Source organism: Malaclemys terrapin, chromosome 25 (assembly GCF_027887155.1).
Source record: "Malaclemys terrapin pileata isolate rMalTer1 chromosome 25, rMalTer1.hap1, whole genome shotgun sequence".
NCBI lineage: Eukaryota > Metazoa > Chordata > Testudines > Emydidae > Malaclemys > Malaclemys terrapin.
In genome coordinates, this window is record NC_071529.1 from 3,257,151 (window position 1) to 3,277,693 (window position 20,543).

Genomic DNA, 20,543 nt, shown 5'->3' on the forward strand with positions numbered 1-20,543 from the left:
ATGGACTGGAGCAGTTAGCCCAGGGCATTGTTTGCACTGCTGTGGCCACATCAGGCAAAGCTAGCATGTGTATGTCTCCCCAAGCTGGAGATTATCCCCCCAGCTCCAGTGTAGATGGACCCTGACCCTGCAGCAGATGGGAGCAACCAGGGCACCGGAACGGGGGGGATAGGTGGCCATGGCCCCACCACTTTTAAAACCCTTTTTTACCGGCCGTAAGGAAGATTGATGGGGAGAGGAGGCAGAGAGGAGTGAGCAGGGAGGAAGGGGCAGTGCAGGGGTGGGGCCACAGTTCAGGCAACAGTAGCCCTCCCACTTTAAGGAAGCTTCCCCTGCTCCTGGGAGCAACCTGTGACTGCAACAAGCCACTACCACCTGGAATCAGCAGCCTGCAGACTCAATGTCCCCACTCTGTATCTGTGCATTGGTGGGTCAAATGGGGGGCAAATTCCCCTTTGCCTGTAAGCACCCCTGTTTCCTCCCATCAGTAAGGGTCTCTTCCATCTCCCACGTTCTCCCCATGCTCCCACGGGCTCAAATCCACTTGCTATAGCCCCTGCTCTCGTTGGCTTCTGTCACTTCATGGCAAACTCCTGGACCCCAGTGGCTGTGAGCAACTGAGACCTGGATCTGGCCCGGCAGCAGGCAGGGTGTTCGGCTACCTCCTGCCCTCCCACAGTGCACGGAGCTGTTAGGACCACAGCCCTACCTGAAGCAGGAGAAGATGCCGATGGCCAGGAGCAGAGCAGCCAGGGAGGTGGAATAGCCACAGGTATAAAGCACCTTCACGGTAGCAAAGTAGGCCCCCTGAAAGAGAAAGGCACAGCTGAGTTAGCAGGTCAGCGCGGCAGTGCCAGGCAGCTGTGCGGGCACTAGGGCATGGCTGTGGAGCCGGGAGCACCACTGACTCTCTGGACACGCTGCTCCCTGACGCGCAGTGGGGCGGAGAGGTGGGGTGGAGTGGAGGGAACATGCTGCTGACAGACTTTGGGTCTTGCTGTGTTCATGCCATCATCTATGAGGGCCCCAGGGGACCAGGCCTGCCCCCTAGAGCCCTCAGCAAACGGCGCACCAGCCCCAGGGGACCTGGCCTGTTCCCTAGAGCCCCCAGCATCCTGCCCACCAGCCCCAGGGGACCCGGCCTGCCCCAGAGAGACCCCAGCTAACCATCCACCAGCCCCAGGGGACCTGGCCTGCTCCCTAGAGCCTCCAGCTAACCACCCACCAGCCCCAGGGGACCTGGCCTATCCCAGAGAGACCCTGGCTAACTGCCCACCAGCCCCAGGGGACCTGACCTGCCCCAGAGAGACCCCGGCTAACCATCCACCAGCCCCAGGGGGCCTGGCCTGCTCCCTAGAGCCTCCAGCTAACCACCCACCAGCCCCAGGGGACCTGGCCTATCCCAGAGAGACCCTGGCTAACTGCCCACCAGCCCCAGGGGACCTGACCTGCCCCAGAGAGACCCCGGCTAACCACCCACCAGCCCCAGGGGACCCAGCCTGCCCCAGAGAGACTCCAGCTAACCACCCACCAGCCCCAGGGGACCTGGCCTGCCCCAGTTAGTGGAGCTCAGTTTGGTGCAGATGTGGGCTCTCATCAGTATTTAATTAAATCTAGGCTGGTTCATTTTTAACCAACTATTCCATTAAGTGGCAAACCCCAGAGCCCCCTGCGCAGCCTTGCAATGGGGATACCAGCCCCCGCCCCACTCCTGGCCCAGTCTTGCTGCACTTGCCTTGGCTTCTGTGTCCTTATTGCTGCCATCCAGCTCGCAGGCATAGTACGGGGGGCTGGGGCTGCTCCAGCCAGACTCTGTGCAGTTCCTGCGTATCAACACTGCATCGACAAAGTGAAGCTCTTACAAGGACCTTTCCCTCAACCCCCAACCTCCTTGCCAGCACCCAGATCCTGCCCCGGCCCCCTGTAGTGTTTCTGCTTCGATGTCAGTTTCTGGTTCTCAGCCATGCCCCTGAGGCTTGAAGCTGGGGGCCCCATCCTGGATGCCTGGCGCTGACAACCCTGCTGTAACTGGAGAAGAGGGATTTGGAGGGCACTCGACGCCACTCATGCCCAGCAGCGCGGTGCAGGGGGCAATAGCATGGGGTACTCTGTTCAGAACTGCCTTCCCCAAGGAGGCCTTCAAATAGGGGAGTCACCAGTGCCAATGCGAGAGGGGCTAGGGACTCTTGGCAAATGGTGTGGCCCCATGGGGCAGGACGTCAGCCTACAGGAGTCGGGATGTCCCAGACCACTCAGCACTGGCCTAACCCTGCTCCAGCTGGTGGCATTGGGAACAGTAAAGCCAATACCGAGAGCTTTTGGGAATCCCACCTAGCACAGAAGAACTAGACTGGAGGCCATCACACAGCCCTCTGTGTAATGCCTATGGATTAGCCCCAACATACATCACACAGCATATATACATCCCAAAGACCATTTCATCACAGCCTCAGTTGCTGGTAAGATTCTCAGCAAGTCTCCATCTCAGCTGACCTGTCCCAGGCCTACGCTCTGACCCAAGGCAAACGTTTATCAAAGCCCCAGAGCATTAATAAATTATACTCATTTGCCCCTGCGGCCGATCAGTCAGTTTTCTTTGTGCTCTGACAATGCTGAAATGGGTGCACTCAGAACCTCGCTTGGCTGCAGTCAAAGCCCAATAAGGGACTCTTGCTTTGCTACTAGGACAGAACAGCTTTGAAATAATGATAATATCTGATTCATATCTAGCACTTCTGAGCAGTAGATCTCAATCTCACAGTGCCAAGGAGGTCGGCATCATTATCCTCATTTTACAGATGGGGAAACTGAGGCACAGAGCAGGGACGTGATTCACCTAGCAGAAGAGCCAGGAATAGAACTCAAGCTTGCTGTGCCCCAGGCCAACATTCACTCCATTAGGCCCCACTGCTGCCTACAGGTAACTGTTTTAAGGTGCATGCCCAGGGCCCCACTGCCCATCAATGCAGCTGTCCGGAGCCAAAGAGTCACACTGCACACGTCAGGAGATGTGTGCATCACACCAGGCTGAGAGGAAGCAGAAGAGCTTTGCTCTCTGGTGGCCTTTACATCAGACCTTCCTGCCCCCAACTCACTGTGATGATGGTGTTTGGAATTACCTCCTTCTGCCCTGGTCCCTGCCCCTTTAAGGTGGGCTGGAATTTGAGAGGCCTGCCCAGAAAGGTGTGGGGAACTGGGCTGGCACTGCTAGGGCCCAGCACAACTGGCAGCCTCTCCACTGTCCACGGCAAGTGTCCGGCTCCTAACGGTGCACAGCACCCCAGAGTGTTCAGAGCCAGAGTGTGCACTAATTGACTCCAAGGGGTGACTCGATCCCATGCAGCCTCTTCTGACCCTGTTATGAGCCTGGAGCCCTCTCTCTCTCTCTGTGTTTGTCTCTCGCTCTGTCCAGAAGGGTCACTCCACGTGCAGGCAGACAGAGGGACTACCCTGGGAGGAGCCCTCTCCTTCACTAGGGAAGACCCTGGGAGTGGGCTGCTGGGTGGCTAGACAGCCCCTTTCCAGGCATCAACAGTGGGAAAGGCCTGGCTAGTTAGGGGGCTGGCAGGATTAGAGATCCCACTTCTTCTTCCAGCCCAGGAGAAAAGGGGTGCCGGGGGAAAGACAGGGGTGCATGCTGAAGCTGCAGAGACTAAGGGCTGGAGGACTGGTGCTAGAAGCAGCCTGTGGGCCTGCTCCACATGGTGCCACAAGCCAGAATCAGCCAGAGCCCAAAGGAGAGGAGGCACCTGACTGTTGGATGGATGACAGATGCTGAAGGGGCACTCGCGCTGTGTCTCTGCTGATGAAGGGTTGGGGTGATTCCTGAGTCCCTGCCCTCCCCAAGGGCAATAGGAGCAGCCTTTGCTAGAACTGAGCAAATCACTGATTGAAATGTTTTATTCAATCAGAAACTGAAACAGCCAAAGTGAAGCTTTTCGGCTTTTCAAAAATATTCTTCCATTTTTTTTCTATTCACTGAATTCCTCCCAAATTCGGGAACAGTTTCAGAGTCCCGTAAAATACATTTTTGTGCAAATGCACTATTTGCTGAAAACAGTTCACCCCCCAGCTCTAGTCGCCATCCCCAGCAAGAGGTGGGAGTGAGGAACTAGCTACCTGAGCACAGAGCCCCCAGCACAGTGGCTTTGAGGGATACCGGCCCCTTTACTAGAGGGCTGTGGGGTGCCAACACCGCACCTTGAGATTTCTTGAATACTTGAAGGACCTCTTGACAGGTCACTGCTTGGGACTGGCCAATTGACACCGCCGGCCAGCAGCTGACGCCATCCCACTCCCTCAGGCAGCCTGGGAGAACCAAGAACAACATTAGCATTGGGGGTGGAAATGAGCAAGTCACCATGTGGCATCTGGAGAGCGTAGCCATCATTTGGTGGGGACCAGGGCAAGTCACCCCCAAAAGAGAAAGGGGTCTCCTCATCAGCTGCTACCCCATGGCCTCCCCTCATTAGAACACAGCATCCCCACCTGCAGAGCGGGTTACCCAACCGCAGTTCCCTTCTCCCAGTCCTGGGCCAACTCACTGCAGTCAGTAAAGGAGAAATTTCACACCAGATCCTCAGATAGGTGTTAGAAATAAAACCACTGCTGTGTCAATGTGCTGTCATTTAAAGTGAAAGCCAAAGGCAGGTGAGGCTACAGTAGCCTCAGAATTTGGATGGTGGCTGCCCATCTCTGAGAGCGGGGGTACAGTTGCTCTATAAGAGGAGAGCAGCTGCACTGTAGCAAGCTAGTCTTTAAAGATTTGATCCCCCTGGCTCCTTCCTCATCTATGCAACCCCCCTGTGGGAATTAGGATGCATGCAGTGCAGGGGGTGTGCAGCAGACTGGGTCATTCACCTATGCAATGAGGATTCCTAACTCCATAGGAAGCCAGACAAAATACAGATCCCCTAAAGCCAATGGGAATAAACTCTGCTCAAAGGAAGAACAGGAGTACTTGTGGCACCTTAGAGACTAACAAATTTATTAGAGCATAAGCTTTCGTGGACTACAGCCCACTTCTTCGGATGCTCAAAGGAGCAGTCATTTCTTTTCTTGAAGTCTGACAACAGCTGGATTGGCTAAGTCAGGGTCATGCAGCCCTTGACAATCACCCAGTAGTCCACCCAGTACAATACCAAGTACTGTTATTCCCCATCATACCGATGGAGGCACTGAGACCCAGCAGTTAAGTGACTGTCCCAACACCACACAACTCAGTGGCAGCCCCAGGACTAGAACTGAGGAGCTTGTACCTGCCACTGTTATGTGTCTTCTGCTAGACCATGGCTCTGGGGTGGAAAACAGCTTCTTGTTTGCAAAGGGAAGTCATGCAGTCAAATAAGGTTCCCCCCTAACAGCTAAGCTACAAGATCCCCCAAGAGCACATTCACTTTCCTATAGTCCTCGGTGTTGGTTGGGTTTGGTCTCATTTGATGGCACTAAGAATAATTCTGTCCTACTTGTTTGATACCATGGTTACCACTGACAGTATGTTGTGTCTCATGCTCTTTATACCACATAAATAATGCGAAGAAACCATAGGGTACAGCTGGGTTCCACAGAACCATATGTACCAGAGCTGTGTGAAAAGCAAAGTCTCTGTCCTAGGAGAAATTCTGATATTTCAACAGTTTTTTGGTCCCAGATCAGGGCAAAAATGAAACAGTAAAACTTTCCTTGGAACAAAGAGTTCAGAAAAATTGTAATTCATAAATGACAAAAAAATTGTTGAACGCAGTATAGTTGTAGTTATGTCAGTCCCCCGATATTAAAGAGACAAGATGGGTGAGGTCACATCTTTTATTGGAGCAACTTCTGTTGGTGAAAGGGACAAGCTTTCAACCACACAGAGCTCTTTCTTGGGTCTGGGACTGGAAAAGGTACTCCCAGCATTACAGTTTATGGCTTATTACAACAATCTGTAACCCATTAACCCCCTCATTTTGTCCTATGACTGCAGAGGTGTAAATGGACCACTCTCCCTTGAATGGGCCCTTACAATATCTGCTAACTACTTATGCTAAACAATCTGTTCCACCTTTCATTAAGCTGTAACACTTTGAGTACCTTTCCCAGACCTGGAGAAGAGCTCTGTGTGGCTCGAAAGTGTCTCTCTCTCACCAACTGATTGGTCCAATACAAGATACTACCTCACCCACCTTGTCTGTCTAAAATGTTTTGTTACAAGTCAGTTCAACATTAAACTGCATCTGCTTGATATACTGCAGTTCATCATATGGGCCCAGCTCCCAGGCCACACTACATCTCCCATGATGCACCAAAGTTATGGGATTCCCATGATGCAGCACTGTGGCTTTATCAGAGGGGAGACTTTGGTGCATCATGGGAGATGTAGTCCAGACAGGGAGCCCAAACTACAACTCCCATGAGGTACTGTGACAGCTCATGCAGACAAATTAATATCGAACTGGCTCGAAACTAAATGTTTTGATTTAGTTCAACAAATTGAAATGTTTCAATTTGGGCCAACCTGAAACAAAATGTTACATTTGGATTTTGTCAAAGGAAAATCAAAAAAGTTCAGCAAAATTGAAATTTTTCCGCAGAAAATTTTGATGTTGTGAAAACTGTATTTCCGTCTAAAAAAAAAAACATTTTGATGGAAAATTTCTGACCAGGTCTAATCATAACAATAATAATAATACCTAGCACTTATCTAGCACGTTTCATTAGTAGCCCTCAAAGTGCTTCATAAAGGAGGTAAGTATCATTATCCTAAGCCAACTCTTGTGTTTACTAACCCTACGCAAACATGGCAGGCCTAGCTACCTAGAGCAGCAGGATGTAACTGGTTTCCGGAGCTTCTAAAAACCAGAGGACACTGTGAGCACCACAAAAGGGCTCACAATCTATTTAAAGTGATATTACCCTATTCCTATACATGTGTGGTGCCCAACCTTATTACACAGGAGAGCCTCATAAATCTAAGCATAACCTTGTGTGGGCCAAATAGATTCTACATATTTTAATATTTAAAGTCACATGCATTGATATATATATTAAGTTCAGCTCATATCATAGAATCATAGAATATTACAGTTGGAAGAGACCTCAGGAGACCTAGTCCAACCCCCTGCTCAAAGCAGGACCAACACCAACTAATTCATCCCAGCCAGGGCTTTGTCAAGCCTGGACATTCCACCACCTCCCTAGGTAACCCATTCCAGTGCTTCACCACCCTCCTAGTGAAATAGCGTTTCCTAATATCCAACCTAAACCTCCCCCACTGCAACTTGAGACCATTGCTTCTTGTTCTGTCATCTACCACCACTGAGAACCACCGAGCTCCATTCTCTTTGGAATGTCCCTTCAGGTAGCTGAAGGCTGCTATCAAATCCCCCCTCACTCTTCTCTTCTGCAGACTAAACAAGCCCAGTTCCCTCAGCCTCTCCTCATAAGTAATGTGCCCAGCCCCCTGATCATTTTCGTTGCCCTCTGCTGGACTCTCTACAATTTGTCCCACATCCTTTCTGTAGTGGGGGACCCAAAACTGGATGCAATACTCCAGATGTGGCCTTGCCAGTGCCGAATAGAGAGGAATAATCATTTCCCACGATCTGCTGGCAAAGTTCCTACTAATGCAGCCCAATATGCCATTAGCCTTCTTGGCAACAAGGGCACACTGCTGACTCATATCCAGCTTCTCATCCATTATAATCCCCAGGTCCCTTTCTGTAAAACTGCTGCTTAGCCAGTCAGTCCCCAGCCTGTAGCGGTGCATGGGATTCTTCCGTCCTAAGTGCAGGACTCTGCACTTGTCCTTGTTGAACCTCATCAGATTTCTTTTGGCCCAATCCTCTAATTTGTCTAGGTCACTCTGGACCCTATTCCTACCCTCCAGTGTATCTACCTCTCCCCTCAGTTTAGTGTCATCTGTGAACTTGCTGAGGGTGAAATTCATCCCATCATCCAGATCATTAATAAAGATGTTGAACAAAACTGGCCTCAGGACCGACCCCTGGGGCACTCCGCTTGATACCGGCTGCCAGCTAGACATGGAGCCATTGATCTCTACCCGTTGAGCCCGACGATCTAGCCAGCTTTCTATCCACCTTACAGTCCATTCATCCAATCCATACGTCTTTATCTGTATTTAGATAAACAATACTGTACATAGAAACAACCTATTTACACACTTGTGTAAACTAAAATGTAAACATGATGAGAAAACGCTAATGAATCGGCTGTTAGTATATTGTGTTGAAGCAGTTCTGTGGCCTTATGAAATGCTCTGGTGGGCCATGTATGGCCCGCGGGCCATAGGTTGGGCACCCCTGCTATGCATGATATAATCATCCTGTATGAAACCAAGGGCTCGCCAATGCAGCATAAGTTTGGGTTAGTTATTGGACTCTTCGAGCACGCAGGCAGCTGGAATCATCCCTGCAAAATCAGAAGTGTTCCTGCTATCCAATGTAGAGGAATGTGATTATTTCAGATATGGACTGACTCTACTGCCCTGAACCTTTAACCTTGGCTCTGTGGATGAGGGGAAAGCAGTGGATGTGTTATTCCTTGACTTTAGCAAAGCTTTTGATAGTGTGGAAGCAAAAAACAAAAAACTGACAGGAAGGGGATGCAATGCATGACAGTTTGTTAGCAAGAGTTAGGCTAACTGTAACCCTAATAACGCGAGATTTGTAAAAGCGAGGAATGTGTGAGGTGAGTGGGAAAGAACTGTGTGAAAAATTGTTGCAACCTTGTATAAATAATATGTAAATAATATGGAATGTAGACTAAAAGTCTACATTAGTAAGCAAATCTCAAAATAACCTATGTATAAACAAAATGCAGCTGTTGCTCATTATTGTCTATAACAAAAAATATAAATGCTCGCTGTAATTGTTTACCTGTTAAAAAACCTGCTTAGCTCTCTCCCTCTATAAAATTAATAATAATAATAAAAAAATAAAGCATCTGACTTGCTGTACCCAAACAAAAAGTAAAAACTGTTATTCTCCAACAATAGGGTCTCCCACAGTATTCTTGCCCCCGCTCCCCACCTAGCTACGCTACTGCCTGGAAACCCCTCCATTTTGTCTTCAATCCTGTTTCTGACCTCTGGAGGAACCTTGCTACAAACTGAAGCTCTGAACAAAAGCCTGATTGAGCCATCCCAGCTGGGGATGTTCCAGAGACTTGATTTGAGCCTGCAGTTTATTCCATTACTGCTACAAGCCTGAACTTTGCCATTACTGTATGTAATTGATTCCATTTAACCAATTCAACTCTCATCTATATTTCTTTCTTTTTATGAATAAACCTTTAGATTTTAGATTCCAAAGGATTGGCAACAGCGTGATTTGTGGGTAAGATCTGATTTGTATATTGACCTGGGTCTGGGACTTGGTCCTTTGGGATCAGGAGAACCTTTTTTCTTTTACTGGGGTATTGGTTTTCATAACCATTTGTCCCCATAACGAGTAGCACTGGTGGTGATACTGGGAAACTGGAGTGTCTAAGGGAATTGCTTGTGTGACTTATGATTAGCCAGTGGGGTGAGACTGAAGTCTTCTCTGTTTGGCTGGTTTGGTTTGCCTTACTAGTAAAGGAACCCCAGCCTTGGGCTGTAACTGCCCTGCTCTAAGCAATTTGTCCTGAATTGATACTCTCAGTTGTGTCCCGCCAGAGGCAGCATCATTACAGCCATACACTTTTGCTAGGGCTAGGATAGATCCTCAGGCACAGGGTGGGATGCGTCATATGCAGTCACCAGCGGGCTCCACAGTTAGGGCCGGCTTTTCCACACAGCTCAGCATCCAGTTGCTGAGCACTTCTGAGAATCCAGACACGTCTTTAGTTGTCTGGGTGGGGACTGAGCATTTCTGGGCCTCTGGCCCAGGAGACAGAGCTCTGGAATTGTCAGTTCCAGAAGGTGTGTTATGAGGTGCCACGAACACAGCCGTTCTCAAACTGGCTGGTCATCTGGTGCTGGCTCCTCGTTTCCAGCTGCAAACCGGCGCAAGTACGTGGCATCCTTGCCTGAGACTGCTGGTTCATGGCAGCATGTTATGGGAAAGGGGATGGAGCCACATGACAGTAAGCAAGTGGGCAGAGGAGACCTGCATGATTGTGAATGGGAGGTGCGCACAGTACAAGCTCTCAACTATGACATGGCCTGGATTATGAGAGGCCCTGTCACAGATATGCTTTCACCTCCTACCCCCGCTGGAGTGCTTCCCACCAGCCCTGCCCTGCCTGCACTCCCCCCATCACACCTGCTCCAGGCAGCTGGCAAGGTCCATTCCTGGCCCCCTTGCTCACCTGGCCATGGGGTCTCTCTGCATCCAGCAGCCTCAACAAAGGCCCCCTTTGCACAGAGCTCCCCCTACCACACTGGGACCTTGGCAACAGGAGGAGGTTGGTAACATCTCTTTAAGGTGCTTCATTTTCGGTTTTTACCAATTCTTACCCAAAAAGTTTTACAAAAGCCATTATTCATCCAATTTTCACCCAAATGTTTGACATGCCAGAACTCCCCGGACCCAGCTCCCAGCTCTGGAAGGCGAGAAGGCGGCTCAGGAACCTCTCCTAACAGAGCAGAGGTTCAAGTCAGACATTCTGGAATGACTCGAAGCTGGTGTACGTACAGTTGTCAATCCACCCCCACCGCATACTGACTCTGCAGAGAGCACGGATGGTTATCTGCAGTCAAGCAAATAAACGTCAGTGAACTGATTTTCATGCTAACATGGGTTGAAAATGAAAATCGGAACATAAGAACATAAGCAGGTTTTTTTTAAGTTTTGGAAAAAGCAAATGCTATTTACTCAGAAAACTGCTCAGTGAATTGTTTGCACCGATTTTCACCTGCATTTTAATTTTTGTAGTAAACACTGATACATTCCCCGGAAATTTTAAAGAAAATAAAAAGCAAAAATGAAGGGCCTGACGTGCTGTACACTGAGCTCTGCAGCATGGGTCAGCAGCTTGTTAATGGCAGGCAGAGCAGGTTTGCACCAGAAATTTACTATAAGTGTTACCCCCCGCCCCAATCCTTCCTCGGCCTGTGATGGTGGGGGATCTTGCCGGGCAGGAGCGGGGAATGGGGAGGAACAGGGCAATCTGTGCATTCCTTTCCCTATTCCAACCTGTGTCTGCATAACCCCAGAAGGAGGCAGCACAGCTTAGCAAAGAGACTCCCCAGCTGGCAGTGGCCACGCTTTGCTCCTCCCAGCTCTGCTGGGCGCTATGTGTGGAGAGCAGAGCATCATGGGTGCCCCGTGTCGTTTGGAGAGGGGGAAAGAGTCTGCTCACCCAGGGTCATTTGGTTGTTGCACCATCCTCTGTAGTAGCTGGTGTGACACTCTACATCCCAGGGGAGCACACTGTGACCTCCATCTTCATCATTTGCATATAATTGTGATATTGCATACAAAGCATGCCCTGTAAGGTGTCATGGTTTCCCATGGTTATGATCTGCTGAAACCCACTATTCCATCTAAATATGTGCATCATTCATGCATATAAAGTTATGAGATTGTGTTATATGGTTGTCACTAAAATATGCTGTGGGTTTGGGAAGTGCCCAGATACTGGATCCCCAGGTGTCGAACAACCATCAACAACATTGTCCAGCAAGGGAGCTACAGTTCAATGACTCACCTGCATAAGGTCACACCTGGGGAATTGCTCAACCTTGCCTGGGGACTCAGCAATGCCCCCAGACATGCCTAGATTTGTGTTCTCCAAGCGCATGGACTAAAGGTATAAAACAGAACACAGTGGCCCCATGCTGGGCATTTTCTCCTCTCCCACACCTAGGCTGTAAGCAACAAGGAGATTCAGAAGACTGAAGACTCCAACAGAGGGGACTGGCCCAGGTGTCAAGGGTGAAACCTGTGTACTATGAACTGCAATATCCAGTGGGGTGAGAAAAACTGCTTAATCTAGATGTTGCCCAGTCTAATAGGGTTGAGAGTTTAGACTGGGTGCTTATATTTTATTTTATTTTGGTAACCACTCTGACTTTTGGCCTATCACTTATAATCACTTAAAATCTATCTTTTGTAGTCAATAAATTTGTTTAACTGTTTATCTCTACCAGTGAGTTTGCCTGGAGTGTGCAGTAAATCTGCTCAGGTTTGCAAAGGCTGGTGTATATCCACTTTCCATTGATGAAGTGGTGAACCAATTAATAAATCTGCACTGTTTGTCTTGAGCAGTGCAAGAGGGTGTATTCCCGAGGTACAGTGCTGGGAGCTGGGCGGATTTGGCTGGTGCCTTTATCTGTGTGATTCATGAGTGTCTCTGGGAACATTCATGCAATCTAGCTGGGAGTGGGGCTCCACATGCGGTTGTGCTGAATGATCACAGTGCCTGGAGGGGTTTGCTGCTGGTCGCTAGCAAAGCATTGTGAGAGTCAGCCCAGGCTGGAGAGTTTAGGGGGCACAGCAGTCCCACCGTCCTAGGCTGCACCCTGGGGATTGCGTCACATCCAGCTCTGGGCACTGTTGGGCACAGGAGCCTGAGTGGCTGGGCCTCGGCTATGGTCAGGAATGGCGATTCCTGAGCTCCTGCCATTGGATGCAATCCGGTCCGTGCCAAAAGCAGATAAACTGCTGCTCAGAAGGGTCATGAGCCCTGCAACTGGCAATCTGGGCAGGGAGGGTTCAGCAGGATCCAATGGGGAGAAGCTCTGACAGAGCCCAGGAATTCCCCTCCATCTGTCTAGGAGCCCTCTCCATGACATCACTGCCCAACCCAGCCACTGGGGCATCTGCCACCCTCACACACGTATCCTACCCTTTGAGTGGCTGCGCCACTTCCTTCTGCCACCAAGAGCCTGCACAGCTCGGAGGGGAGAGCAGCAGGGAGCAATGAGGGTAGTGGGCAAGTAAGCGAAGGCTGACAGATTTGTTGCCGTAATAAGCCTGGTCTTTGTTCAGTGAGTGATGGGAGGATGGTTAAGGAAGGAGAGGAGACAATGAACTCAGACAAACACTGTGTGTGTTTGTGTCCGGGTCTGTGTGTCATGTGTGCATGCACTGATGTTCATGTGTTTCTGTGTGTGCATGCATGTGTGAGTGTGTGTCATTCAGTGATACCAGACTCGGGAAAGGATGAGCCCTCTCCACTCCGGGGGCCCCTCACTAATGCCCACTTCGTTAGCAGGAGCAGGGGCAGCGAGTTGTATGGGCCCTTGGTGCCTGGGCTCCAGCAATATTCAGGGCCCGGGGGCCAGGCTCCACCAATGTTCGGGGTCGGATCTCTCCCCCATCCCCGCCTGCCACTCCACACGCTTCCCCTGAGTGTCCCCTGGCCCCCACTTGCTGCCCCCAAGCACCTCCCCCAGACCATCCCTGCCTCTCTCCTGCAGCTCCACGCTGCCTCCGCTCTGCTGGCTCCCGGCATCAACTGCTGCCGCAGGGTCCTAGTGCCCCTCTCCCACTAGTGCCAGGGCAGGCTGACCCTGACCCTGCCCTTCCCTTTTCCGGCAGGACCCTCCACGAGAACAGGAGTCCCCCCCACCCGCAGTCACTGCTCCTGCCCCATGCTGGACAAGGGGCAGCCCTACCTCCCACCCCCAGTGAGGCTACAGTGAGGGGCAGCACATGTGATAGCGTCCCCCCCCGGTACCTACCACCGGGGAGGTGAGGGGGCTTCCTGGACCTGAGAGGAGCCCTAGGAGCACATGCATTGACAGTGGTATGAGGTGAGTGTGATGCAGGGGGGAAGAGGGAGGCCTCTCCGCTGGAGCTCGCTGCTGCTGGCGGGGAGAGGGCTGGGGGGAGTCCTCCTCTCTGGCCTGCCTGCACCCCAAACTCCTCATCCCCAGCCCTGCTCCAGCCCAGAACCCTCACCCCAACCCTCTGCCCTAGCCCTGAGTCCCCTCCCACACCCTTGCACCCCTCATCCCCAGCCCCACCCCACAGCCCTCACCCCTGCACCCCAACCCTCTGCCTGAGCCCCTCCCACACCCCAAGCCCCTCATCACCAGCCCCACCCTAGAGCCCTCACATTTTTACATTATTTAAAAATATATACAGTAACTCCTCACTTAACATTATAGTGATGTTCCTGAAAAATGCTACTTTAAACGAAACGATGTTAAGCGAATCCAATTTCCCCATAAGAATTAATGTAAATGGGGGGGTTAGGTTCCAGGGAATTTTTTTTTTGCCAGACAAAAGACTATATTTTATATATATACACACACATATACACAGTATAAGTTTTAAACAAACAATTTAATACTGTACACAGCGAAGATGATTGTGAAGCTTGGTGGAGGTGGTGGAGTCAGAGGGTGGGATATTTCCCAGGGAATGCCTTGTTGCTAAATGATGAACTAGCACTTGGCTGAGCCCTCAAGGGGTAACACGTTGTTAATGTGGCCTCACCCTCTACAAGGCAGCACGAATGGAGGGAGGGGAGACAGCATGGCAGAGAGAGACAGAGACACACACCCTGTGAGTGTGAGAGAGAGAGAGAGAGACATTGCCCCTTTAAGTAGGCTGACCCCACTGCCTTTTTAAGTAGATCAGAAAGTTGAGACAGCAGCTGCTGCCAGCAAGCTCCCTCCCTTCTGAGCCCTGTCATGCCCCTCCGCTCTGTGGAGATGGGGGGCAGGAGCGGGGGAGGGGGAACACCCTGACATCAGCACCCCTCTGCCCCCCTCCCCCGCACAGCAAGCAGGACGTTCACAGGAGCAGCTCCAAGGCAGGGGGCAGGAGCAGCACACAGCAGTGGGGGAGGGACACCTGAACTGCCCGGAAATTGGTAGCTTGCTGGGCAGCTGCCACACAGGGAACTTAGGGGAGCTGCTAGAGGGGCTGCCCGCCCACCCTGGTTCCAAGCCCCCACCAGCTAGCTCCAATGGGCTGCTCTTTCTGCAAGCAGTGGACAAAGCAGGCGGCTGCCAAACAATGTTATAAGGAAGCATTGTGCAACTTTAAACGAGCATGTTCTCTAATTCAAAGGTTCTCAGACTGTGGTATGTGGACCACCAGCGGTCCGCGAGCTCCATTCAGATGGTCCGTGAATAGTCCCCTCTAAGGTGTGCGCCTGGGCGGCCACGCAGAAGAGAATGAAGAGCCATCCACCTAATTAGTGAAGCCGTGCAGGCATGGCTCCGCTAATTAAGTGCCTGGACCTGGAGAAGATGCACATGTAAGGTCAGGTGGTGGACTTGGGGCGAAGTGGGAGGGGGCAGTGGTGTGAGAAGAAGGGGGGGGGGGAATTTGGGACGTGCAGGGCTGCGGCAGCCAGAAAAAGAGGTGACTTTCCCCAGCTCCAGGGCTGCGGCTGCCGGGGAGAGATGGCCTCCTTCCCAGCCCCAGCTTGAGGGCTGCTGCGGAAGGGGAGAGAAGGAGAGAGACCACCCCCCACTCCTTCCCAGCCCCAGGGGAGAGAGGGCACATCCATCGCATTAGAAAGGTTAAGACTACTGATATTAAAATATGAGTTGTGTGCTATTATGTGTAGAACGAAAACCATTAATTATTATTAAGGGTTTTTTTATATCGCACTTTTATCCAAAGTGCTTGACAATAGCTAGCTAACGGTACAAACAACATTTGGAAAGATGATTAAGTGGTCCGCCGAGACCCGCAGCGATTTTCAAATGGTCTGCGGAAAAGGTTTGAGAGCCCCTGCTCTAATTGATCAGCATCGTAACAACACAGCAGCGTTAACCAGGACGACTCTAAGTGAGGAGTTCCTGTATATTAGCTTACAAGGCAGGAGTGGGGGGGGCGGGACTTGGACCTGTTCTGGGCACCACCAAAAACCATACAAACCTGCTGCCCCTGAGCAGGAGTCAGAAATCACTAAGCTGCCAGTGCCCGCATCAGCACCCTACGCTCCCACCCAGCCGCTCCCCACAGCCACCCTGCAGCCTCCTGCCGCCGGGGCCAAGGAGACACAAAGCAGCGGCTTAGCCCCTCAGCAAATGCCCCTCTCTGGGGGCTGAGTTGGCTCCTCCTGCTCTGTGCAGGCCCTGCAGAAACCCTCCAAGCAAAGGGGGCATCCTGGGGCAGATGGCAGGTTGGCCAGAGCAAGGCGGGGGCAGCTTGGGGGCAGGAGGAGGCATGGCTGGGGCAATTCTGCACCTCAGATATTCCCTGGCTGCAGCAAGGCCCAGAGACCATGGCATCTGGGTCACAGGCCTGAGGCTGCACTGGTCTGTGCTGGGGGTCAAAGACAGAACCAAGGAGGCAACCCCCTCAGCCCCTGCAGCAGGCCTGGCAGGTACATGGACAGGCTGGGCTGGGTGCCACTACCCCCTATGAACCATCCAAGCCTCTGAGTGATTCTGAACCAGGAACAGAGAGCTGCCCAGCACCAGCTCCTCAGCCCAGGATGAAGGGCAGGTGTCTCCTCTCCTTCCTGAACGTTCCTGCAGCTCGGTCTCAATGGGTCTCATCCCTGACATCCAGCATTAGCTCTAGAGTTGCCAACTTTCTACTTGCACAAAACTGAACACCCTTGCCCTGCCCCGCCCCTTATCTGAGGTCCCACCCCCTGCTTACTCCTGCCCCCCCTCTCTCTGTCGCTTGCTCTCCCCACCCTCACTCACTCGGTCATTTTCACCAGGCTGGCTTTGGGGGTTGGGGTGTGGGAGGGGGTGAGGGTTCTGGCTGGGGGTGCAGGCTCTGGATGGGGCTGGGGATGAGGAGTTTGGGGTGCTGAAGGGTGCTCCAGGCTGGGATCAAGGGGTTCAGAGGGTTGGAGGGGGATCAGGGCTGGGGCAGGGGGTTGGAGCACGGGAGGGGATGGGGGGTGAAGGCTCTGGGTGGCGCTTAACTCAAGCAGCTCCCGGAAGCAGCGGCATGTCCCTCCTCTGGCTCCTAAGCGGAGGTGCAGCTAGGCGGCTCTGCATGCTGCCCTGTCCACAGGCACCGCCCCCACAGCTCCCATTGGCCACGGTGTGGAGTGTCCTGGCTGCCCCTTCGGGGTGGTGGGGAACATGCAGCTGCTTCTAGGAGCTGTGTGGAGCCACACCAGGCAGGGGTCCTGCCTTAGCCCTGCTGCACTGCCGACCGGACTTTTAATGGCCTGGTCAGCAGTACCAGGGTCCCTTTTCAACCAGGTGTTCTGGTCAAAAACCAGACCCTGGCAACCTTAGATAGCTCTGTATGAGGGGAAGCATCATCCACCATCTCTCACTAGGATGCAGCTCAGGACAGTGCCCTGGTCTCACAGCTTTCAGGGACGTGTCCTTTGGAGGCAACACTCCCTCTTTGGTCAGCCTCTGGGATGTGGCGTAGGGCTGTGTCAGGCCGTGGGATGTGGCGTAGGGCTGTGTCAGGCTGCGGGATGTGGCGTAGGGCTGTGTCAGGCTGCAGGATGTGGCGTAGGGCTGTGTCAGGCTGCAGGATGTGGCGTAGCGCTGTGTCAACCCGCGGGTAATGGCGCAGGACTGTGTCAGCCTGGGAGACGTGGCATCAGGCTGTGTCAGGCTGCGGGATGTGGCATAGGGCTGTGTCGGCCTGTGGGATGTGGCATAAGGCTCAGTCAGCCAGCAGGACATGGTGTTGATCGGTGACAGGCTGTGGGATGTGGCGTAGGGCTGTATCAGGATGTGGGACATGGCATAGGGCTGTGTCAGGCTGTGGGACGTGGCGTAGGGCTGTGTCAGGCTGCGGGACATGGCGTAGGGCTGTGTCAGGCTGCGGGACGTGGCGTAGGGCTGTGTCAGGCTGCGGGACGTGGCGTAGGGCTGTGTCAGGCTGCGGGACGTGGCGTAGGGCTGTGTCAGGCTGTGGGATGTGGCATAGGGCTGTGTCAGGCTGCGGGACGTGGCGTAGGGCTGTGTCAGGCTGTGGGATGTGGCGTAGGGCTGTGTCAGGCTGTGGGATGTAGCATAGGGCTGTGTCAGGCTGTGGGACGTGGCGTAGGGCTGTATCAGGCTTTGGGAAGTGGCGTTGGGGTTTTTCAGCCTGTGGGACATGGCATAAGGCTGAGTTGGCCTGCAGGACGTGGCGTTGGTCGGTGCCAGGCTGCGTAACATGGCGTCGGTCAGTGTCAGCCTGTGGGACGTGGCAGAGGCGTAGCGAGCGCCCTCCATACCCTCCGACTGGAGGGGGCCCTGCAAGGAAGGGGGCCCCTAAAAGTGGCAAAAAAATGTAAGGTATAACTAGGTAAGTGACATTTATTGACACTATTGCACAATCCATGTCGGTTTTACTGACAAAACCGTGAAGTTATTATGATACATCATAATGCTATTGGCTACATCAGTTGTCTGTCGGTCAGTTTCGAATTTTAGTTGGACCCATTCAAAGAATGTGTATTTGCATTCATAATGGCGGTCGGCGGATAAATGTTATTAATTTAGTTGTTTAATTTTTTATCGTTTGAAATGATTCGTTTCCAACGCAGAAGCGTGCTTTGTGATGTCTAAGAGAACGTATAAGAGCGGGGCTAGTAAACAAAAGGCAGCAAAAGATGCCGAGAAAGAACTTGAGAAAATTCCAAAGTTGTCAACGTATTTTGCGCTGCAATCCAACGTACAGGTACAGGCACATGAAACGGACAGTGCTAGCAGCGACGAATCGTATCCAGAAGTATCCAGAAGTGCTTCAAGTGAGGTCGAAGGTGAAGCCAGTTGTTCTACCAAACAAACTGTGACAGATATTCCAGCTGCTGCCGGGAAAGACGTATCTGAGTCTGAACCACTGACTGATGTTCCAGGAGAATGGCCGTCTATAATATCGGACAGGCAAGTGTGTGACATTGTTGCATGTGGCCCACCGCAGCAGAATGAAAGTTACGAATTTCCATTTAACGAGGAAAGACGGAGGTTCACAAGTACTCATTTCTATCGAACCATGGCAAATGGCGAGAAAATAAGACATTCATGGTTAATGTACTCAGTTCAGAAAGATGTCATTTTTTGTTTTTGTTGTAAGTTATTTGGCACTGGCGACATACCACTACGTCGTGGAACATCTGCTTGGAAAGCACTGTCAAAAAGACTTCAGCAGCATGAAACAGGCAAAGGTCATCAAGACTGTATGGTGAAATGGTTTGACCTTCGGTCAGGCATAGTAAACTGTACATCTATTGACCAACTCGAATTGCAGGCTTTTCTGAAAGAAAGAGATTTCTGGAGAAATGTTGTCAAACGCATGTTTGATGTCATTATTTTCTTGTCCGAAAGAAACTTGGCATTTCGAGGAAGTAATGAAAAGCTCGGAGATCCTTCGAATGGCAACTTTTTGGGACTGTTTGAATTGCTTGCAAAGTATGATACTGTCCTCAGCGAACTTTTACAGAGGATTAAGAAGGCAGAGACACATGTTCAGTACCTCAGTCCACAGATCCAAAACGAGCTGATTCAACTTGTTGCCAGTAACATTCAAGAGGCCAACATAGCGCAGCTTAAAAAAGCAAAATATTATTCAGTTATTTTGGACTGTACTCCCGACGTGTCACATGAAGAACAGATGTCTGTGGTGTTACGCTTTGTTGAATGCAACGGTGAAGATGGTGTCAATATTTGTGAAGCGTTTGTTGGTTTTCTTAATGTTCATGATACAACTGGCGAGGGCTTATTGGAAGCGTTTCTTGAAAAGACAAACAACTTAGGAATAGACATTGCTGACACGAGAGGCCTAGCTTATGATAACGGCGCAAATATGAGAGGAAAGAATAAAGGAGTTCAAGCCCGCATGCTAGAAATAAATGACCGTGCCTTGTATGTGCCATGTGGAGCTCACACTTGGAATCTTGTGATCTCAGACGCGGCAAAGTCATCGAAATATGCCGTTGACTTTTTCGGTGTGATTAACAGAATATACGTTATCTTTTCTTCTTCACCTTCACGTTGGGATATACTTCAAGAACATATGCCAATATCTGTTAAAGGGTTATCGGACACTCGTTGGGAGTCGAGAATTGATTCTGTGAAGCCATTGCATTATCACCTTGAAGAATTGTGCAATGCTTTGTCATCTTTGCGAGAATATGCGCTCGAAAAGAAAGTTGGCAATACAGCAACAGAAGCCGGTGCGCTTTTAGACCATGTTACTACATGGCCTTTTGTTCTGACTGTGTACACGTGGTACGATATACTATTTCACGTCAATAAAACCAGCAAATTAATTCAGTCACCAGATGTGTCAATTGACGTACTGCAGGCAGAAGTCGGTGCTACAAAGAAGTTTTTGGAAGACTATCGAAATACAGGATATATCTCTGTGGTCACAAATGCACGTGAAATAGCAGAGCATATGGGTATTGAGCAGGTGTTTCCAGAAACCAGGGTGCGACGTAAGAAGAGAATGTTTGATCACGAATGTGCTGATGATTCGAGTGGTCTTTCTGCCGAAGAAAAATTCAAATCACAGTTCTTTCTTGTTCTCACTGATCAGGCCATATCTTCTGTTTTGTCGCGATTTGACCAACTCGTGGAGTGGTATAAGTTGTTTGGATTTCTGTACAACGCTAACAGCCTGAAGCAGTGTCACAGAGAAAATGAACTGGAGAATCACAGCAAAAATTTTGAAAGAAAAATGGGAGACATTGATGCCAACGAACTCATAATGGAATTGAATCGTTTTATTTATGTC

General features: G+C 51.1%; 1 protein-coding gene across 1 annotated transcript in view; it reads right to left on the reverse strand.

Annotated features, from left to right (window-relative positions):
- Positions 1–20,543, reverse strand: part of LOC128829306 (vasoactive intestinal polypeptide receptor 1-like) — a 70,760-nt gene that overhangs the window by 32,175 nt on the left and 18,042 nt on the right. Inside the window, exons 3-5 of the mRNA XM_054014681.1 lie at positions 4,201–4,308; positions 1,736–1,836; positions 710–807 (exon numbers count right to left, since the gene is read on the reverse strand). Coding sequence (XP_053870656.1) covers positions 710–807; positions 1,736–1,836; positions 4,201–4,308 — 307 coding nt within the window. The remainder of the gene's footprint in view (positions 1–709; positions 808–1,735; positions 1,837–4,200; positions 4,309–20,543) is intronic.